The sequence below is a fragment of the Lipotes vexillifer genome, unplaced genomic scaffold (assembly GCF_000442215.2).
Source record: "Lipotes vexillifer unplaced genomic scaffold, Lipotes_vexillifer_v1.1 scaffold536, whole genome shotgun sequence".
NCBI lineage: Eukaryota > Metazoa > Chordata > Mammalia > Artiodactyla > Lipotidae > Lipotes > Lipotes vexillifer.
This window is the reverse complement of record NW_006775074.1, coordinates 1,398,824-1,419,315: the sequence shown is the minus strand read 5'-3', so window position 1 is coordinate 1,419,315 and position 20,492 is coordinate 1,398,824. Positions and strand designations below refer to the sequence as shown.

Below are 20,492 nucleotides of genomic sequence, written 5' to 3'. Positions count from 1 at the left end.
CTAAAATTTTTACTGATGAATGTATTAAAAGTTTAATATTTTAATCAGTCTAAAAATAGCCCAAGAAGAAATTAATCACTTTTCTAATTTAATTATTTGAATTCCATTTGTGCTCTGCAAATTTTAAGATTCGATTCGTTAAATATTTATTGAGCAAAGCACTTGTTAGCTTTGCAGAATATTGATTCAAAGGTAGAGTCATGATCCTTGCTGTCAAGGAGCTTTGACTTTGTTGCAGAGCTGTAAAATATGTATCGTGCAAACTGGCTTTGTAGTCACAGCTTTACATCTGTCTTGCTTATTCAGTGTTTATTCTTGAAACAGCATAAAAATGATTCATCTTCTTAGAAGTCTGAATTTGACTAATGCATTTAGATGTTTTAAACATTCATCTGAAGAATGAGTTTTTAAGTACTTCTCTGGGAATTAAATGCCTTAAAATTCTTTTGTATGATTTGAACTGAATTATGACCTTCTCCCTTAAATTTTTAGTTCTTATAAACTAAGGGTAAGTTATGATTATCATAACTTACCCCTAGTTTATAAAAACTAAAAGATGAAAATTATGGGTAGTAATTCAGACATTCAGTTACTTACTGAATGTAAAATAACTGAATGTCTGAATTATTACCCATAATTTTCATCTAAAATTTAAACCTATAGGAAAAAAAAAAACATGAATAAAGCAGTTGGTAAACAGAGCACATTCTTCCATAAATCAGAAGTGTTTAGTGGTTAAGAAAGTGGACTCCGTGGTCAGTCTTCCTGGATTTTCCTCCCTTCTTCACTGCTTAGCTGTTTGATCACAGGCAGGTTACCTAACCTCTCCGAGTTCTGTTTCATCACGTGTTTTATGAGGGTTAAATGAGTTTAGTAAAGCCCTTAGAATTGTGCGTAGAATTTCATAAGCTCACAGTGTCAGTGGTCATAGTAGTTGTTATAAATAATTCAAGTAGAGTACTATGCCACACTTTCAGTGAGCCAGAAATAGTATGCTTATTCAAATAACTTTGAAGTTAATTTAATGGTATGGTTTGAATCTTAATATAAAAAAATGAATTTGTTCATAATTTGATTCTTTTCAAGGTCGGGCAAAAAAAACTCATCTCCAAATGACAAAATATTTACAAACAAGTAGTCTGTAATCACTTAACAAAAACGTTGTTATACAGGCTCTCTACCTTTTTCTAGACTGTATCTCTTACACAAGAATGGTCTGCAATACATACAGAGGATCTCCTTTCCCCTTTTTGAACCTTTTTGCTGCAGACCTTATCGTGTGCCCTGGGATCTTCCTGCTATAGTGTGTTTGGCCTCTACGTGCCTCTCCAACTTTATCTTTTGTCCTTAACCATCCCTGCCCTCCATACCCTATCTATAATGAACATTGTACTCTCCCTGACTGCCCATGCCTTCATCTGCATAATTCCATGCTGGAGTTATTTCTTACTTGTACTCCTCCTTCACCCACTTATATCTGGCTCAATCCTCATCCCGGGGCTGAGAGGTTTTCCCTTATCCCCCACTCCTTATCCTCCACCACCAAAATTAACTTAGATGACTTCACTAAAACATTGTACTTAAACTTTCATATTTGCCAGACTCTTTAAACTTAAAAGAGATATGTACAAATCCCCTTTAATCTTAAGGACTCATAAGAGCGTGGAGTAACAAGAAATATCTGTTAAGCCACAGTTACCCTGGCTGGGTCTTGGTGCTCACCTGAGACTGGCTGCTGCTGCTGGCTCTGTGGAGAGCTGAAACAAAGTACACTGCAGGAGTGGTGGCAGCTTAGTTAGAATGTAGCTTCGTGACTGTCCTGAGGAAGAAGACCTGTGCCTGGCAGACACTTTGAAGCCCTGTGGCCTAACCAGAGCCGTCTTCTCATAGTACTTACTAACATCATACGGTTGACCCTGGCCCTGTATGGGTCCACTTATACCCACATATTTTTCCATAGTAAATGCTGTGGTATCGCATGGTCAGTGGTTGGTTGAATCTGTGGATGTGGAGGAACCGCGGGTATGGAGGGCCGACTCTTAATTAGTGTCTTTGTGTTTGAATAAATGGTAGAGGTGGGGAGGGTACTAAAGTCCCTGTCTTCATGATTTCTCCACTTTTCCCTCACTATTCACGTTACTATCCACTGTCCAAAGTGTGTTACTCAGTTTTTAATTAATTCTCTTTATTCTTGAAGAATCAGGAGAAACTAATGAAAGAACTCAAACAGCTACAACAAGAGGACCTGGCACGCAGGAGACAGATGGTAGCACGGATGCCACCACAACTAGTTGAACTTCCATACAAACGCAGTGAAATGAAAGATGATTGGCAGAGACAGCTAGAATTTGCCTTTGAAGACATGTACAATGCAGACAGGAGTAAGATATTTTCAGTAAACTTTCAACAATGCTTTGAAACGTTTTGGTGGGAAAATACATTTGTCTTGAAGCAGTTTTTATTTTGAAATGAGTTCTCAGTTTGAAAGAGGCTCTCATATTTTAGACTTTAAACTATGGTGGTCTTTAAAATTTTATGCTCAAATTCTTAAGTCATTTTGGAATGGAAACATGTCTCTGTATTTCTTTATTGAGAGGTGAAAGGAAACCTGATTTTGCACCTTGAACCAGAGCCTCTGCCCACTGTGACTGATCAGATCCAAGATGAAGAACTGGACCTTTCAATGGAACAAGAAATTACAGGGGAGACTGAAAACATTCCAGTGACAGAAGCTGAAACAATATGTTCTAGTGAAGCAGATGGTAAAAACTTCTGAGCTGAATATTGCAGTATTTCATAGGGAAAAAATGCTAATCATTTGCCATCAGTTAGGAAAGTCTGGTCTGTTTTAAGTGCAAACAGTAACTAATACTCATTGGAGTGATGGGAGGAGGAAACTTCAGATTTCCATCACTAAAGATCCTTTTCATATACATAGGAGAAATGTTATTTTATTTATATGTACATATAGTCTAAAGATTTCTAGGTTATTTAAGTTAGATGATCAATTTTGAATTCATTTGAAAGGTCAACATTTTTTTTTTTTTTAAGACTTTGATCAAATCACCAGAAATCCTACCATATCAATTACTTCTAGGCACTTCATGTATAATGATGATCGGCACAAACTTTGGTCTCTCTTCTAAACTTCATCTCTATCTCCACCATTCTGAACTTTTTCACTTGGCTGTTGCACAGGTACTTAGAACTTGGTGTCTGACAATAAATTTATCATCTTCTCTTGCCTACTGAAACCTTGTCTTCCTGCCTTCCTCATGTTAGTGATGATACCACAGTCTGGAGTAATCCAAACCAGAGACATGAGAGGTACCTCTAAAAAGATAAAGGTGTCTCTTACTCCACATCTTCTTACAGACCAAGTCCTCTTCCTTTTGACTTCTTTTCTCCCCATACCTATGAGTATCGCCTTCGTTCAAAACCACTCTGGCTTTCTTTTCATCTTCACCCTATATTGTGGATAGGTAGTCCTTGGGGTTCCAATTTTATGTGGGTCTCCTCTTAGACTCCTTGGGTGAGGGCTCTAAGCTTTATCCCTGTCTCCTGTGCCCACACTCCTGTCCAAACAAAGTGTAAGCTTCCTGTGGTTTGGCATAAACTTCAGAAGATGGGTTTAGGGCTCAGTTGCCGTGAATTCCCCTTGAAACTTCATTTCTGGCCTCTGCAGAATCTTTTATTTTCTTGGGGACCTTACAGCACATATTTTGAATGCTAGTCTTACACACAGATGAAGAGATATGCATTCTGTCCTCATTTAGCAAGCGGAATAAACATCTTCCTGATACATTTTTACGCTTGAAATTTGTGTTGCTGCCTATTGTTGAAAAATACAGTTGACCCATGAACAGCAAGGGGTTAGGGGTGCCGACCCTCCATGCAGTCGAAAAATCTGCATATAACTTAGAGTTGGCCCTCTGTATCCAATGTTCCACATCTGCAGATTCAACCAACCCTGGATCATGCAGTCCTGTAGTATGTATTTATTGAAAAAAATTCCTCAAATAAGTGGACCTGTGCAGTTCAAGTGCATGTTGTTCAAGGGTGAACTGTAGTTGAATTTTGGTGTCCTTATTTAAATTTAAGTTGAGGGCTTCCCTGGTGGCGCAGTGGTTGAGATTCTGCCTGCCAATGCAGGGGACACGGGTTCGAGCCCTGGTCTGGGAAGATCCCACATGCCGCGGAGCAACTAGGCCCGTGAGCCACAACTACTGAGCCGGCGCGTCTGGAGCCTGTGCTCCGCAACAAGAGAGGCCGCGATAGTGAGAGGCCCGCGCACCGCGATGAAGAGTGGCCCCCACTTGCCACAACTAGAGAAAGCCCTCGCACAGAAATGAAGACCCAACACAGCAAAAATAAATTAATTAATTAATAAACTCCTACCCCAACATCTTCTTTAAAAAATAAAAAAATAAAAAAAAAATTTAAGTTGAAAAAATTATTCTTGGTTATAAAATTGTGTTAAATTATAAATATTGAGGAAAATAAAGTTGTGCTTTTGTTTTAACCAGTGGTGGTTATAGTGACTAAGTATAAAGATAGGTTTATAATAGATGCTGAATAAATTTTTTTTTCTTTTCTTTTAGTTCCCTTGGCAATGAAGACCCACCAGATTCCTTCAAAAATTCTTTTTAAAAAATTATTAAATAAGATCCGAAACCAAAAGTCTCTCTGGACAATTAAATCCATGTCTGAGGTTGAAAGCGAAATGATTACAACTGTTAGTGAAACTGAAAGTAAAGCCCTGACAGTTGAATCAGGAGCAGCTGTGAGTGAAGACAGAACATTATCCTCTGGGCAGAAACAAGGTAGTTCTCTCCAGTCATCTCATTTTATAACACATAAACCCTTTCGAAGTTGTTCAAAAATATGCTCGTTTCTGAAAAATCGAAGAATAGAGGTCAACAGGAAGAAAATATTCTAAAGCCCATAGTGCTGCCACTTAAAGGCAATGAATGTTAGAAACCTTAGTGAATCTCCTTCCAGAGCACTTTAAGTGTAGTAGAGTTATATATATATATATATATATATATATATATATAATCTTACATATTTCAGTAAGTGGCAGAAAATTACCTTGCTTAATTATCTTGCCATTCTGGTTCTGCTCTTCTATATTGTACATCCAAACCATCATCAAATCCTGTCGGTCCTACCCTCAAAATATATCCAGAGTCCAAGTGTGTCTCACCACCTACTATCCTAGTTTAAGTGATGTTCATTCTTTAGTGTAGATTCTTGCCTGTATTAACTGGTGGCCTCCTAACTGGTCTTCTATCCACAGCTTTTGCACCTTCCTGCAATAATCTGTTTCCAGAGACATCCTGTTAAAACACATCAGCTTATCATTCCTCTGGGAGAAGCCCTCCAACAACTACCCATTTCCCTCAGGAAAACCATTTTGTTTACAGTGGCATCAAAGCTTTACATGATCTGCGCACACACCCCTCCCCACTACTTCTCTCTCTGACTTCATTTTCTCCCCAACCACTGCACCGTAGACACTGGCTTCCTGGCTATTTTTCCAACACAGCAAATACGAATCATATGGTCTTTGCAAGTGCTGGTCTTGGTTGGGGGAGGGAGGAATGCTCTTGGATATTTTTATGGTTCACTGTCTCACTTCCTTCAGATATTTGCTCAGATACTGCTTTCTCAGTAACGCCTTCTCAAACCACTCTATGTAAAACAACAAACTTCTATGCCTTCCCCCACCCCCATAATCTTCACTCCCTATCACCTCTACTCCATAGCTCTTAACATCTGTTGGACCATAAATTTACTTTCTTGCTTATTTGCTTCTTGTCTTGACACCTACCCCTCTCCACCTTCCTCACCCTCCAGTCCTGGAATATAGGGCTTGATTTTGTTCATTGCTGTATCCCCAGAGCTTAGACTAGTGCCTTATACATAAAAGGTGCTCAGTTAATATTTGTTGAATTAATTGACTAGCCTAAAGCAAAGAGAGGTAAGTTTGGAAGTCAGATATGCGTATGATATTCAAGCACATGGGCATGGAAGAATTCTTTAGGGGAAAGAATTCAGTGAGAAAAGGGTTTATAAGACCATCTGAAGGAACTACATTATTTAGAAGCTGGCTAGAGAAGGGGAAGCAGCAAAGTCAGTAAAAAGGAGTGAGAAGAAAGAGAGTATGGTGTTGGCATTTAACACAAAGGGGCACTTTCATCTTTAATCCATAACCAAGTTATTTTGGAAAAGGCCCTGTGTGAGTAGGCTTTCTCTAGCCTCATCTGGCTTCATTCTTCCCCTTGTCTGAGCCAAGTTTTTCACTCCTCACAGGGTCTTAATACCTGCTGATCTGTCTGGAAAGGTCTCATGTACATCCCCACAGTCTTAACCTGCTTGATTCCTCCTTACCTTTCAAATGTCCACTTAAATGCCATTTCCTAAGAGAAATCTCATCCGAGTTCCTAGTCTAATTCAGATTCCTCTGAAATACTCTATTGTATAACCCCCATTTTTTCTTATATAGTACTTAGCACCGTTTCTAATTTTATAATTTTTTTCTAGGATAATTATATAATGTTCTGTCCCCCACCTACCTCCTTTGAGGCCTTTTCTTGTTGACCATGGTAAATGTGCATACAGCACATAAGTAGGTGCTGAATGAATGAGGTGACTGAATGCTCCGTTCAGTTTCTGGCTACCCTGATGTGATCAAAATATACTGCTTTAACTTCCTTCTCTGCTCTGGATTCATAAATAATAAAAATCCTAATACCTAAGTATGTCAAAGATACACTTAAATTTCTTCTCTTTTTACACGTTGGTACCTTGCTTACTCTGCTCTTTTTATGCTTTCCCATTGTGTTTGAAACTCTGTCAGCCTACCTTTTAAGTCAGTTCTTTGATTTTTCTTTTTTGTTTATAATTTTAGTCTTAGGTCTTTTTGTATTCGGCTAGAATTTATTGGATAAAATATGCGGTCTCTGGAAGGTGGCTGGATGTGAACTAAATAGGACATTCAGGTGGACCAATGTTAATCTGAATGTAGATTTTTGTTACATTTGTCAGATTTGACAGTTAATATGTTCATAATGATGTATCTGTTACAGATGTTGAAAGTGACACGCTAACAGTTGACTCTGGACCACTTACTAGTGAAGATAAACCACTTTCATTCAATACAGACTCTGAAAAGGAACAAGGTATTTCTTTTATCATATTCTCAAATTAAACTTGCTTGATTCTTCATATCTTTTTCCTAATAAAATTACATGTAATGAACAAAAGACATTACAGTGGTATCAAATTCTAAATTATTGAAACTAATTATTGCTTTGGGGATTCTCTTAGAAATGAAAGAGACTCAGCCTATCACAGCAGTAGCTCAGAGTTCAGTTCTACTTCATCCTCAGGAAGAAGCAGCCAGAATTAGAATGGCAGCAAGGCAGAAACAGGTAATTTGACATTTTTATTTTATTTTATTTTTAATTTTTAAATTTATTTTGGCTGCACTCGGTCTTCGTTGCAGCACATGGGCTTCTCTAGTTGTGGCGAGCAGGTCCTAGAGTGCTCAGGCTCAGTAGTTGCAGTGTTCAGGCTTTGTTGAGGTAAGTGGGATCTTAGTTCCCTAACCAGGGATCGAACTCAGGCCCCCTGCATTGGGAGTGTGGAGTCTTAACTACTGGACCACCAGGGAAGTCCGAGACTGTCTTTTTTAAAAAGTCAATTTATCCTACATAGTTTCTTGTACAATGCTTTATACATAGTAAGTACTCAATAAATATTTGTTGAATAAATGAGTCCCTGTCATAGTATTAAACATTGATCTGGGCTTTGTAATCCCAAAAGTTTTTTTGAAAAACTGTATTTCAAAGAAAAATTTAAAATTCAGCTTCCGTAACTGTAATATTTGTCCCTTCTACTTTAATGAAAGATTTTCTTAACACAGATTACCTCAAAAGAGGCTAATTGTTACTAAGCCAGTCAGTTTATAGTCATAGTTTTTATAAAAATGCAGCTGAGGGATGACAATTCTATGAGCCAGTATTTTATCTCAGATAAATGCTTTCTAATCAATATTCTAAAGCACTGTTGTCCAATAGATTTTCTACAGTAATGGAAATGTTCTATATCTATGTTCAGTATGGTAGCTGCTACCTACATGGGCTGTTGAATACTTGAAGTATGAGTAGTGCAACTGAGAAACTGAATTTTAAATTTTATTTGTTTTGGGTTGATGTAAATTTTAATAGTCACATGTAGCTAGTGACTACTATATTGATAGTGCAGTTCTAGAGTTACTACAAAACTGTAAATGGTTTAAATTCTGTGGCTCCTATGAGTGAAGGAAAGGAAGGTGAAGATAGGAACTAAGCTATAGCCAGTATTGCCTGGTTAAGAATAGGTAATATCATATTGAGACATTTTTAATTTTGAAAACAAGATCATTCTTCATTATCTCTAGTAGATGTATTCCTCTTAATAAAACTTCACATACATTCCCTTTTCTATTTATTCAGTATATGTTTCTTATATATGTTTCAAGGACTACTAGGTGTTGGATTTAACAGGCAACCAGACAGACTAGTCCCTGTCCTCAGGAATCTTACAGTTACTTTAACACATGTTTTTAGTTCTTGGATTTATGTGTGTATGTGTTGGTATAATTTTGAGTTTATTTGTCATCACTTTGCCATTATTTTCCATCTCTTTAATGCCTGACAGTAAGGACTGAATGTTGCTCACTGTACTTTTATTTAGCTTGTAGATAACTGCACCCTTTTATGAGTATGCCTAAGAAGTCAAAGTGTTGTGAGCGTTCTTGATATTTAATTTCTTAGGCATTATTCTTACTGAGAACAAGGTAAAATTAAAAATGTAAACACAGAATTTGCTGCTTCTCTGGTGCTTCAGTGGTGACCAAGGTTTCCCTGTGCTCCCAGGAAATAGAAATAGTTAATATGTTTATTTTTACTTCTCTCCCTTTTCCTCCTTTCCCCTTTTCCTGTCTCTTGCTTCCGTCCTCCCTCTGGCAGTGGCAATAACAGAAAAAACATCATCACTTTCTTCTTGGATAATTGGTACTCTTGGTGATGAGACCTGTTTCTTTTCATTGTAATGCATATAAACTTTTCTTTGGCATGAGTTTGTTGTTAATAAATCAATAGTATTTTTGTTATTTAGATAATGGAAATAGAAGAACAGAAGCAAAAACAGTTGGAATTACTTGAACAAATTGAACAACAGAAATTAAGGTTAGAAACTGATTGCTTCAGAACTCAGCTGGAAGAAGAAAAAAGAAAAAAAACTCAACAGACTGGGGTACGATGCAGGAAATCTAATCCCTACATAGATTGTTGGGGGATAAAGAAGTATGGGCAATCTTAGCATTCAGAAAAGTAAAGTGCATTTCTAAGTTGTATTTGATAATATTTTAGAAAAATAATGTGTATGTAAAAATAACTTTATACAAACCTAATGACTTTCATCTTTCAGTTTCTAGAGGGTGCTAATATATGTGGCCATGACTTGTATGTAATGTGTATGTTGAGCTCTTGGGCTTGACACTAAAGGAGAGTGGTAGATTACTTCATTTCTTAACAATGGAAATGCCAGTCTTTTTTATGAAAAATAAAGCTATATGGAAGTTTACAATTATAGAACATCAGTTTATGTAAAGTACTTTAGTACTTATTTCTGGATTTGCCTTTTAGTTAGTATCTTTGTCTTTTATTAGGTTGGCACTGCACCAGCATCATGCACCATAAGTTCTGATGAAGATAATCACAGGCAGATGATTTATAACTATCAACAACAGCTATTACAGCAAAACAGGTATTAGCTAGGGTACAATTTATATGTGATAGTGTGTGGCTACATTTTCAGGATTTATTATTTGGTTTATGTGAAGGTCTTACCAGGATTCCCTTGAGAACTATGGCAGGTAGATTTCTCAAAGAGCAATGTTAATAACATTGTTCCATTTCTGCCTTGATTATGGCCACCCCTAGATTGAATTTAATGTATAAACACTTAAGAATGTGGGGCATTTTTTTTAATCAAAAAAAATAATGCTTGTTTGTTTTGGGTAGGCTTCACAAACAGTCTTTTGAAACAGCCAGGAAACGATTACTCGACTATCAGACTATGTTGAAAGGAAAGTACCCATCCATGTCAGCTGCACCATTGATACCTGGTTCTGTTACATCAGTACCACCACAGAAATCTGAAAGACCTACTGTTATATCAGAACATGAGGATCAAGGTCAGAGACCCAAGTTGAGTCCTAACAAACAACCTATGCAACCCGTACAGATCTCCAAATTAGAGCAAGATTTTCAGGTTCCAAGACAACATCGCTTTCCACAAAGACAGGTAGAAACAACCAAAACATTAGTTACTTCAGATGTTTTAGCCGAGCAAGCTTTGGAATCACAGGAACAGCCAAAGCAACTCTCACAGACTGAAACACAACAGAGAGACTATAAATTGGTCCCTAAAGACTCTCATACACTTTCAAGGGCTTTGTCACATGATAAGCCACTGATAGTACAGGATGCTAGAGAAAGAGCTGAAACATCTGGGGCAACAACTTTTCAAACTTTAGACTCCCGGCAAATGTTCTCAGAGAACGATGAAAGTATATCATCTAAGTTAACTGAACCTTCTTCATTCCTACCATTGGTAGCTGAGCATTCTTTTAGTTCTCTGCCTACTAAAGTTGAGTCTGGAAAAATCCAGGAACGCTTTTCAACTGGGAGCAAAAGTATAGTTTCTGTAAGCCATTCTGTAGTTGGCCAAACGCAGGACAAGTCTTTGCCATTCTCAGAGAATATCATAGCCCAGCAAAGTAATTTGAAGGCTCTCCAAAAACGGTTAGACCTACAGAAAGAAGTTCTTCGGTTAAGACAGGAAGCTCAGGAACAATTGCTTTTGTGCAAACAGAAAGAATTGGAAGGGCAAACTAGCCTTTCTGTATTCCTTCCATTGGTACCTCTGGATTCGTTTGCTTCACTGCCTTCTGACAAAGCTGAGTCAGGGAGAATCCAGGAATCTTCTCCAACCAAGAAAGAGACTACAGTTTCCTCAGGCCATCCTGGGGTCCCACAACTTCAGGATAGGCTTAATTTTAAATTTCTCCAAGAACAGTTAAATATTCAGAGGGACAGCTCTCAGGCTAGACGGGAAGCCCAGGAAGTATTATGTGTACATAAACAGAGTGAATTGGATGGAAGAGTATGGGCTGAACAGACTGAGCCCCCTTCTGTCCCATCTCAAGGAGCTCAGCATACATTTACTTCACTGCCTTCTGCTGGTACTCAATCTGGAAAAATCCAGGACCAGTATTCATCTAAGAGTGAGAAGGAAATTCTCTCAATCCAATCTGAAATCCCAAAATCTCAGGATGGGTCTTCAAGTTTCCTACAGCAGTTCCAACCTTTGCATGATAGTTTGAAGTTACTCCAAGAACAGCTGACTACACAGAGGGATGCTCTTCAGGCCAGGCATGAAGCCCAGGCAGAATTACTTTTACGTAGACAAAGGGATTTGGAAGACTCTAAGTCTGTGCAGATGAGTTCTTCATTCCTGCCAGTGGTCACTCAACGTTCAGTTGCTTCACAAGCTTCTTCTAAAACTGAGCCTAGAAGAATTCAGAACTTTTATTTCTCTGAGAAGGAGAGTGTTACTCCCTCAAGTCATTTGGTAATGCCAGCATTTCAGGATGAGCCTCTTAGTTTTCCCCAGCATAACCTGCCACAGCAGGAAAATCTAACAACACTCGAAGGTCAGTCGCACATTCAGAGGGTAATACTTGGTGCTAAACAAGAAACTCAGGAATTTGTACACAAACAAAGTGAATTACAAAAAAAAATTCCTTCTGAACAGACTGGCACCTCTTTATCTCTGTCTCAGGGAGCTGAATCTGAAAAATTCCAGGACTATATGTCATTCAGGAGTGACAGTACAGTTCCCTTAAGCCATTGGAAGATCCCAAGATTTCAAGAAAGACTTCTGGGGTTTTCTCGACATATACAACCTCTACAAGATAATTTGGAAGGACACCAAGAATGGTTAGACACAGAAGAGGAGGCCCTTCAGTTTAGCCAGAAGACCCAAGGGAATGTATCTTCTGAACAAACTGGCCCCTCGTTCACACCCCAGTTAGCACAGCTTTCTTTTCCTTCATTGCCTTCTGTTGAATCTCTTACAACCCGGGAACCTCTTTCAGCAGAGAGTGAGAGTAGAATTCCTTCAAGCCATTTTCAGATCCCAGAATTGCAGGATAGACTTTTGAAGATATCACAGCTTATCCAGCCTCAACAAGATAATTTGAAGGCACTTCAACAACAGTTAGCTACACAGAGGGAAGCCATCATTCAGTCTAGACAGGAAGCTCATCAAGAATTACTTCTGCATAAACAGAGTGAGTGGAAGGGAAGAATATCTCCCGAGCAGGCTGGCACCTCTTCTTTCCTGCCCCTAGTTGTACAGCGTCCTTTTACTCCATTACCTCTTAGTGAAGCTGGTAGAATCCAAGAACCTTGTTCAGCTAAGGGTGATAATATAGTCTCCCCACGTCGTTCTGAGATACCAGGGTTGCCTGATAGGCTTTTGGGTTTACCACAGCCTGTTTTACCTCAACAAGATTATCCGATTACATTTCAACAGGAACACGTGTATACACAGACAGGTGCCCTTCCATGTAGTGAGAAAACCCAGAAAGAGTTGGTTTTGCCCAGACAATATAAATTTGAGGAGAAGTCATCTGAGCATTTTATCCAACCTCTCCATGGTGATTTGAAGGCACTTCAAGAGCAGTTAGACATACAGAGGAAAGCCACTCATTCTAGACAGGAAGTCCGAGAAGAATTGCTTTTGCAAAGACTAAGTAAATTGGAGAAAAGGGTCTCACCTGAGCAGACCAGCACCTCTTCATCCTTATCCCACATAGCACTGCCTGTTGCTGACTCTGAAAGAACCCAAAAATCTCTTCCAACCAGAAGTGACAGTACTGTTTCTTCAAGTCATCCTGAGATTCCAAGGTCTCAGGATAGGCTTTTGAGTTTATCCCAGGCTTTTCTGCCTCAGCAAGGTCATGTGTCAGCACAGTTGGGCTTACAGAGAGAAGTGCTGCGTTTTAATGAAAAAGCTCAGGAAGAACTGCTTTTAAACAAGCAAGCAGAGCTGATTGAAGGTGACTCTTCTGAGCAGCCTGTTCCCTCTATGTTTCTACCCAAGGAAAGAGAGCATTCATTTATTCCACTACCTTTTGCTGAAGTAAAATGTAAAAACATTTGTGAATTGTATTCAGCCAAGAATGAACATGCAGCTCCTTCAAGTGCTTCTATGAGCCCAAGACTTCAAGATAGATTTTTGAGTTTTCCACAACCTCTCTTAGCTCAGCAAGATAATTTGGGACTTCAGAAGCAGATGGAGCTACAAAAAGAAGTTCTGCATTATGGCCAAAAAGCCCAAGAAGAATTGCTTGTACAGAGACAAACAGCATTGCAGCAGCACATTCAGAAACATCAGGAGACCTTGAAGGATTTCTTTAAAGACAGTCAGGTATGTATTAGTCTTGAATATCTAAGAATTAAACATTGACAGTAACCCAACTTGGCCAAGCTAAATATTTGTTTCAATCCTAGGTCAAAATAAGTTCTTAGTTATTGAGAATAAGTGGTTTGACCTTAACTGTGCTTTAATTTTCTACCTTAACGTGGAAATTAAAAGGTAAAAATTGATCCACCTTGCATGGCGCTTATGAAGTTAATAGTTATTTGAAGCCCAACTAATTTCAGCCACTGGTTTGATACAACCAAACTCAAACATCATGGAAAATGTAGGTTGCCTTTTGAAGTTTTGTTATAAAGGATTTTGAGCTTACCACAAGATGATTAAATTGTAAAATAACTAGTTAGCAGAATTTCTCTTAGGCAAATGGCAGACTTTGTGCTTTCTGTATAGCACTTTGTGGACATTTGTGTAGAATCAAAATCAGTACCATCTTTTTCCGTAAGTGACAATATTAACATGTTATAAAATTGGTGCGATTTTAGGCTGATGGACCGCCGGACCGGCTGCTTGTGACTGAATTGTTGAGAGGACTCTGATGTGGTCACTCAGATGACTATTCATAGCTACTCTATGTGGGAGACAGTATATTCTCCTATATATGAATGTGTCCATTTTATTTTAAAAGGCCACTTCCTAAATTTATGAGTAAACCTAAACAGAATTCTACAATCCTTTGATGCTCAGGAGAAGCTTGAGTTGCGTTCATGAGAACTTGAGTTCTGGGGATTTACTGGTCATTTTAAGGAAAAGGAATGGGAAAAAAAAGCAGAGAGGGATACTCAAGTATAATCTCTTATTGAAAGGTTCAGTGGAAGCTGTTTGTAAGGTCCGAGGCTGTGACTGGTTGTACTTTTCAATGGAATTATTACCCTTTCAATAGTAGAAGTACTTCTCATTTTTTATCTATAGATAAAATTGTAATAATGTGGTTGATGGAGCTGTTCATGTGGTTGAGGTTCTAACTGAAGAAGGGAGATATAAATCTAATGAGTTCTTCACATGATCTTTCATTTTGTGTCATCCCCACCCTCGTCTGTCTACTTTTTCAGACAAGTAAGCCCACAGTTGAAAATGATTTTGAAACTAAGAAGCTCAGAGAATGCCTTGTTCATCTCCAAGATCTAGCCAAAGACAATCAGGAAAACATTGGTACTGCAGGCAGGAGAAACTGTGATAATAATCAGCTCCTTTCAGAAGATAGTAATGCCCAGCAAAATGGTAAGATAATTGCATTTTATTGTACTGATTATCCTGATGATGATTCTTTATTGTAACCTCCTGCAACTTGCCGGTTGAAGAAGTTTGTTTCTTTAACAAACTTTGTATTGTGCCTAACTTTGTCTTTGACTTGATAGGGGAGCATCAGGACGAAGAACTGGGTGGGAAATCCTCAAAACCACCTGTAGCAAAAGTTAAAGGTGGATTGGACTTGAACCAACATGAACTTAGTGCCATACAAGAGGTAGAATCACCAGCAAGTGGCAGAACTTCTATACTAGGTAAACAGATGGTTTGATAAAATATGATTTTTTAATATTTGCCAGTTTTCTACAGTTTTTTCAGTATGCTAAATATTTTGTTGTTGAGGAAACTTAGACTGTGAGTACTCATGAAGGGGAAAAAATGGTTTGTACAAATGGTATTTAAAATGTGGACTTAGGGCTTCCCTGGTGGCACAGTGGTTGGGAGTCTGCCTGCCGATGTAGGGGACATGGGTTCGTGCCCCAGTCCAGGAGGATCCCACATGCCACAGAGCGGCTGGGCCCGTGAGCCATGGCCGCTGATGGTAACCAAAAAAAAAAAAAAAAAAAAAACGTGGACTTAAAGAAATATGTCATTAGATAACTAGTTTATTTATATATGAGGAAAAGCAATTGATTGTAGACAAAAATTCTTTGCTATCCATTATTCTGACACTTTTGCTTCCCTCTGCTTCCTTTCTAAACCAGTTTCTCTAGGATATAACCCAGTTTTTTCTCTTCTGCCTTGCTGCTCTTTCACTTCAGTACCTTCACTGCTCTTTTCCTGTATCTTTCACAGGATAATCATGGTGCTTAAAACCCTGGCTTTAAGAGCAGTTGTAACACGTATATGTCTTCACTGTACTTCTTCCTAGATTCAATTATCTAGAAAAATTCCTCCCTGCGATCCTTAGTAAATAGCCCTATTTTCAGTTTATAATTATTTCTAGATTTCAGACTCAACCAGATAATTCTCTTGATCAAATCTATCAAAGCAAATTCTTGTTTCTTTTTTTTTTTTTTTCGCGGTACGCGGGCCTCTCACTGCTGTGGCCTCTCCCGTTGCGGAGCACAGGCTCCGGACGCGCAGGCCCAGCGGCCATGGCCCACGGGCCCAGCTGCTCCGCGGCATGTGGGATCCTCCCGGACCGGGGCACGAACCTGCGTCCCCCGCGTTGGCAGGCGGACTCCCAACCACTGCGCCACCAGGGAAGCCCAAAGCAAATTCTTTTTTAAGGGGGAAAATAACTTTGTCAGTAGAAAGGTACTTAGAAATGTAATGTTAATATTAGCTATCTTGGTGTTAAAGCCATAAAATACTGTACCTTTGTTTCGGGCTAAAAGAGTTTAAGAAGGTAGAGATTCAGAATAATTCTTAAGAATCATTCCCCTTTTTACTTTCTTCTTATGTCTTATGGAAATTATAACAAAGTAATGATTCTATTTATTACTAGGCTTCGGAAGCTTTTCTTCATTTTGCACTGTTTGGTAAACGCAATTGTTCAGGAATTGATTGGTGCTTTCCCTAATTCAGAATGAGCACTGGGAAATTCTGACCATTGATTCCTATAATTTAATGAGTTGTGTTTCAGACTGCAAAAATAGCCTATCTAAAAGGGAAAGCTATATATTCCCTCACCTCCACCTCCTTATCCTTCAGCCTTTTTTCAGTGAAAATAACCCAGATGTAAGTCTTGACTGTTTCCTTGTCTGTACCTCTGCGACACCCTACAGAGTACCATTTCTTCTCAGTTCTAGTTGATCAACTCTGGAATCTGTCCATTTGTTTCCATTCCCACTACCACTCTTTTAATTCAGGCTGTCATTTCTTTATCGAAGGGCTGCTACAACTCCCCTTGTCTCCCTGTTTCCAGTCTAGCATTACTCTCATTCATTTTCCCACAGTGTACTCAGAGTAATCTGCCTCTATTGCTCCATGTTTAAACTCTTCAGTCGTTTCCCTTTGACTGGAGGAATAAGTCTAAATGAAGTCTTAAGTCCCTAGCTTCACCCACAAGGCCCTTCATGATCTCACTCCCTCCCTTCAGGGTTGAGGTAAGTGCCACTTGTGTGGCATAAACTTTCCATGAGCTATCAGGCATCCCTCTCAAGTGCTCTTTGGGAGCTTTCATCATAGCCTTCATCACACTTCTTTGGGTAATACTTTTAGTCAAAATATTATAGGCAAATAGTGCTAAAAGGTTACAACATGAAACAGCATTTCTTCCTGCCCCTACACACCCCCCACCCCTTGATGCTACTCACCAGACACAGTCACTTTTCAAGTCTCCTAGGTGTTTCTTCTTGTATTTACTTCTGTAGTTGGCAATGGATTTTAGCAAAAATTAAGCCAAATATTAAACACCGCTAAAATAATTTGAGATCACATCATTTTCTCTGTTTGTGAGAACATCTTTTAGTGTGATATTGGATGATACATTCTTAACAAGGTTATTATTGTCCCCAAAGGGGATGAAAATTGGTTCTCAGGGAGATGAAAAAGTCTTACTCTTTATGTACCAAAGCACAAATGTACATAAAAAGATACACAGTATATATATAGTTATTAAGTTTCATGGAGTTAGGAGGCAATTAGGAAAAAAGTCTTGAAAGGGCTCCTTAGGTGGGTGATGATAAAGTTAATATTGAGAAACACTGAGCTATAATATTCTTCCAATTTTATTCTCTGTATTCTACTTTTCTTTTTTTTTGGCTTCGCCAGGTCTTAATCTTTTTTTTTAGTTGTGGCATGCGGACTTCTTAGTTGCAGCATGTGAACTCTTAGTTGTGGCATGCGTGCAGGATCTAGTTCCCCAATCAGGGATCTAACCCAGACCCCCTGCGTTGGGAGCACGGAGTCCTACCCACTGGACCACTAGGGAAGTCCCTGTAGTCTTATTTCTTCCCTGTAGTCTTATTTCTTTTGGCTTTACTTTCTGGGATAATTTTCTCAGCTTTTTCTTCTAACATTTCTTAGGAATTTTTATTTTGGCTCTCAAAGTATAGTTTCTAAAAGCTTGCCCTCCTTTCTGATTTTTTTCTTTTTGTAGAATCCTGCAAAATTCTTGTTTCTTGTTTCATGGATGCAAAATACTACCTACTTTGAATATTTATAGGTTTTTGTTTGTTTGGGTTCCTGTATTTTCTCTGTTTGTCTGGGTTCTTCCTTTTTTTTTCTGTCTGAAATTTTAGAGGCTTTTCTCTAATATCTTGCATATTTGAGTGGAACACTGAATGGCTAATTGGAAATTCTATAGGTGGGGACCTTATTTACTTCTGGATTTCATTGGAAAATGTGGCTTTTCCTTGAGGACCCTCAGCTTAGTATCCGTGGTTCTTTTTCCTGAGCAATTTACAGTTTAGTTTCTTCAAAGAAAGATCCTCCAAGTTTGATATAAGCCTGGCTGTTGCTCTTATGGAGCCAGACCTGGGGGGATCTGAGTTGAGGGTGCAAACTTTCTTTTAATACCTCTGATTTCCTTATGGCATTCTTTTTCTTCCTTCCACCCTTGCCCCTTTCAGTGCCTGATCCCCCTAAATTCAGAGTGTATTGGATTCATGTAGTTGTGGCCAAGTGGTTAAGACAGTAGACTAGAAATCCATTGGGGTTTCCCCACACAGGTTCAAATCCTGTCAACTACTGCACCTTTCCCCTTAGAAGGGTAATCCTTTGACACTTTACCAGTTTGAGAGTCTGCTATAAGTTTGATTGCAGAGTGTATAGGATTCAGTTTATCTAGAGGATAAACCTTTAGTCTTCTCTGAGGATGATGTTGAGAGAGAGGAATCTCAGGTGATGGGAGGGATCTTTTCCATGTACATGTTTTTAAACATTCTCCCTGTTTTCAGTTCCCTGATTCACACCTTCCTTTTGTAATACCTCTTGCCTTTAATTCCCAAGTTTTTCTCAGGTTCTGCACAGTAAATTAGCTTCTACTTCTGAATGTCTCCCACTCCTTTGTTTGTTTGTTTCATGAGTGTTTATTTCAGTCATAAGTGTTTATTTCAGTGATTATTACTTTGATAATCACCCTCAGGTAAACACCATCCAGGTCAGGAACTGGAATGTTAGAGAACTCCATAAACTCTTCCCTTGCGCTCTCGCAATTCCTCTTCCTCTGCTTCTCCCCGGGGGAAACCCCCATCTTGATCTCTGATACCACAGATTAGCTGTAGCTGTTTTTGAACTTTATATTATGAATGCATATTATTCCTTATAAAACTTAATGGTTAATAATTTTTCTAGGTATTTTTCCTGTGATTAGTCAGTACTGAAGCATTTTCTATTATTAGGAAGTAGGAGTTTCATTGAAAACTTAGTAAAATTGAAGTGAAATAATTAAAGGCTGTGTGAAAGTCAAGCAGTTACTATTTTCTTGCTACACTGATTAAGTCTTTAAGAGTTTAGATTTTTACCCATAATCTAAATTGCCATTTTAGTTTTAACTAGAAACGTAAGTGGAAATCAAGTGAGTCAATTTTTTTTCCCTCCCAGGTAGACCAGACTTTTATCAAGACAGAGACCCACTGAGGGTCTCAGTCAGCCGAGAACAGAGTTTTCTTGGGAGCCCCCTGGACTGTGATCCATTTGGTCATCTTCACCCAGTTGCCCAGGAGAGCATCTGTGGTGATGACTCTGATAAAGCAGGTGAGAGAGAAAGAAGTTGAAACTGGAATTGCTGTGCATAAGAATATGTGGACAAAAGATAGTTATTGTAGTGTTATTTGTAATGAAAAATGGTAAATAACTTCAGTGAAACTGCAGTTTTGTGAAGGTGCTAAATGAGGGGAGAAAAGTCTGTGTTCATGCATTTGAAAACTGTCTGGAATAAGAATCACCAAAGTTTAGGTATGGGTAAATCTTTGTCGGAGGTTGGGTTTCACACTTCTATTTACATGCTGTGAAATTTTTTTTCCGTAAGAAACCTATATTATTTCTGTACACAAAAAGTTGAATGAGGGAAGTGAAGTTTATTTAGAGAATAATTAATTACACTTTAAAATTGTTTCACTAAATAAGTAAATGTTAGTAGGAGGTATGTAAGGGTATGAGGTTTTTACAGTTGGCAGACTACACATTTTGTGTTTAAGCCTATTTGTAACAATCCACATTTAATTAAATACTACTGAGTATTATCTGTTAAAAATTCTGTCTGTGGCATTCTAAATGAGCTGTTTTATGTTTAGTTTTAAATATTTGGAAAGTATTAAGGAACAAGTTACAAGGAAAAAACTTTAAATCACTTAATTCTGCCACCCAGAGACAACTGATGTTAATTTTCTCGCTTTTGAATTTGTGCATATTTATAACAAGCTATTTTATATGTATAATATTGACCCTGCAAAGCATAGTTCCAGTACTGCTTCATTAGTTCTAAAGCACCTTTTAAGTAGTTGCCTTTTCTAACCAGATTTCTTTTTATTTTAGCTGTCACATATACTTGGATAATTGTTATCTTAGTTGTATCTAGAGTTTAATACAATGACAGATGAGAAAGACCTATTTTCTTTTTGAGGGTTTATAGAAAAATTGACTTTAGCTTCTCCTTTTTTAATTGGAGATTGAAATAACTACAAAATACAATTTCCAATGAATTGTAGTTTTTGACATTTTAAAATAAAAACCATTACCATTTTTTTAGATTTAGCCAGTGAATACTTGCATTCCTTTTTTTTTTTTTTTTTTTTTTT

General features: G+C 38.2%; 1 protein-coding gene and 1 non-coding gene across 2 annotated transcripts in view; both read left to right on the top strand.

The window, feature by feature from the left end:
* Positions 1-20,492, top strand: part of CEP295 (centrosomal protein 295) — a 44,458-nt gene that overhangs the window by 14,785 nt on the left and 9,181 nt on the right. The window contains exons 7-17 of the mRNA XM_007449653.1: positions 2,198-2,381; positions 2,595-2,762; positions 4,602-4,823; positions 7,092-7,184; positions 7,333-7,436; positions 9,166-9,303; positions 9,719-9,816; positions 10,074-13,548; positions 14,610-14,778; positions 14,916-15,059; positions 19,297-19,449. Coding sequence (XP_007449715.1) covers positions 2,198-2,381; positions 2,595-2,762; positions 4,602-4,823; positions 7,092-7,184; positions 7,333-7,436; positions 9,166-9,303; positions 9,719-9,816; positions 10,074-13,548; positions 14,610-14,778; positions 14,916-15,059; positions 19,297-19,449 — 4,948 coding nt within the window. The remainder of the gene's footprint in view (positions 1-2,197; positions 2,382-2,594; positions 2,763-4,601; positions 4,824-7,091; positions 7,185-7,332; positions 7,437-9,165; positions 9,304-9,718; positions 9,817-10,073; positions 13,549-14,609; positions 14,779-14,915; positions 15,060-19,296; positions 19,450-20,492) is intronic.
* Positions 18,362-18,443, top strand: TRNAS-AGA (transfer RNA serine (anticodon AGA)). Its single transcript has one exon. It is a non-coding gene; the product is annotated as a tRNA-Ser (tRNA).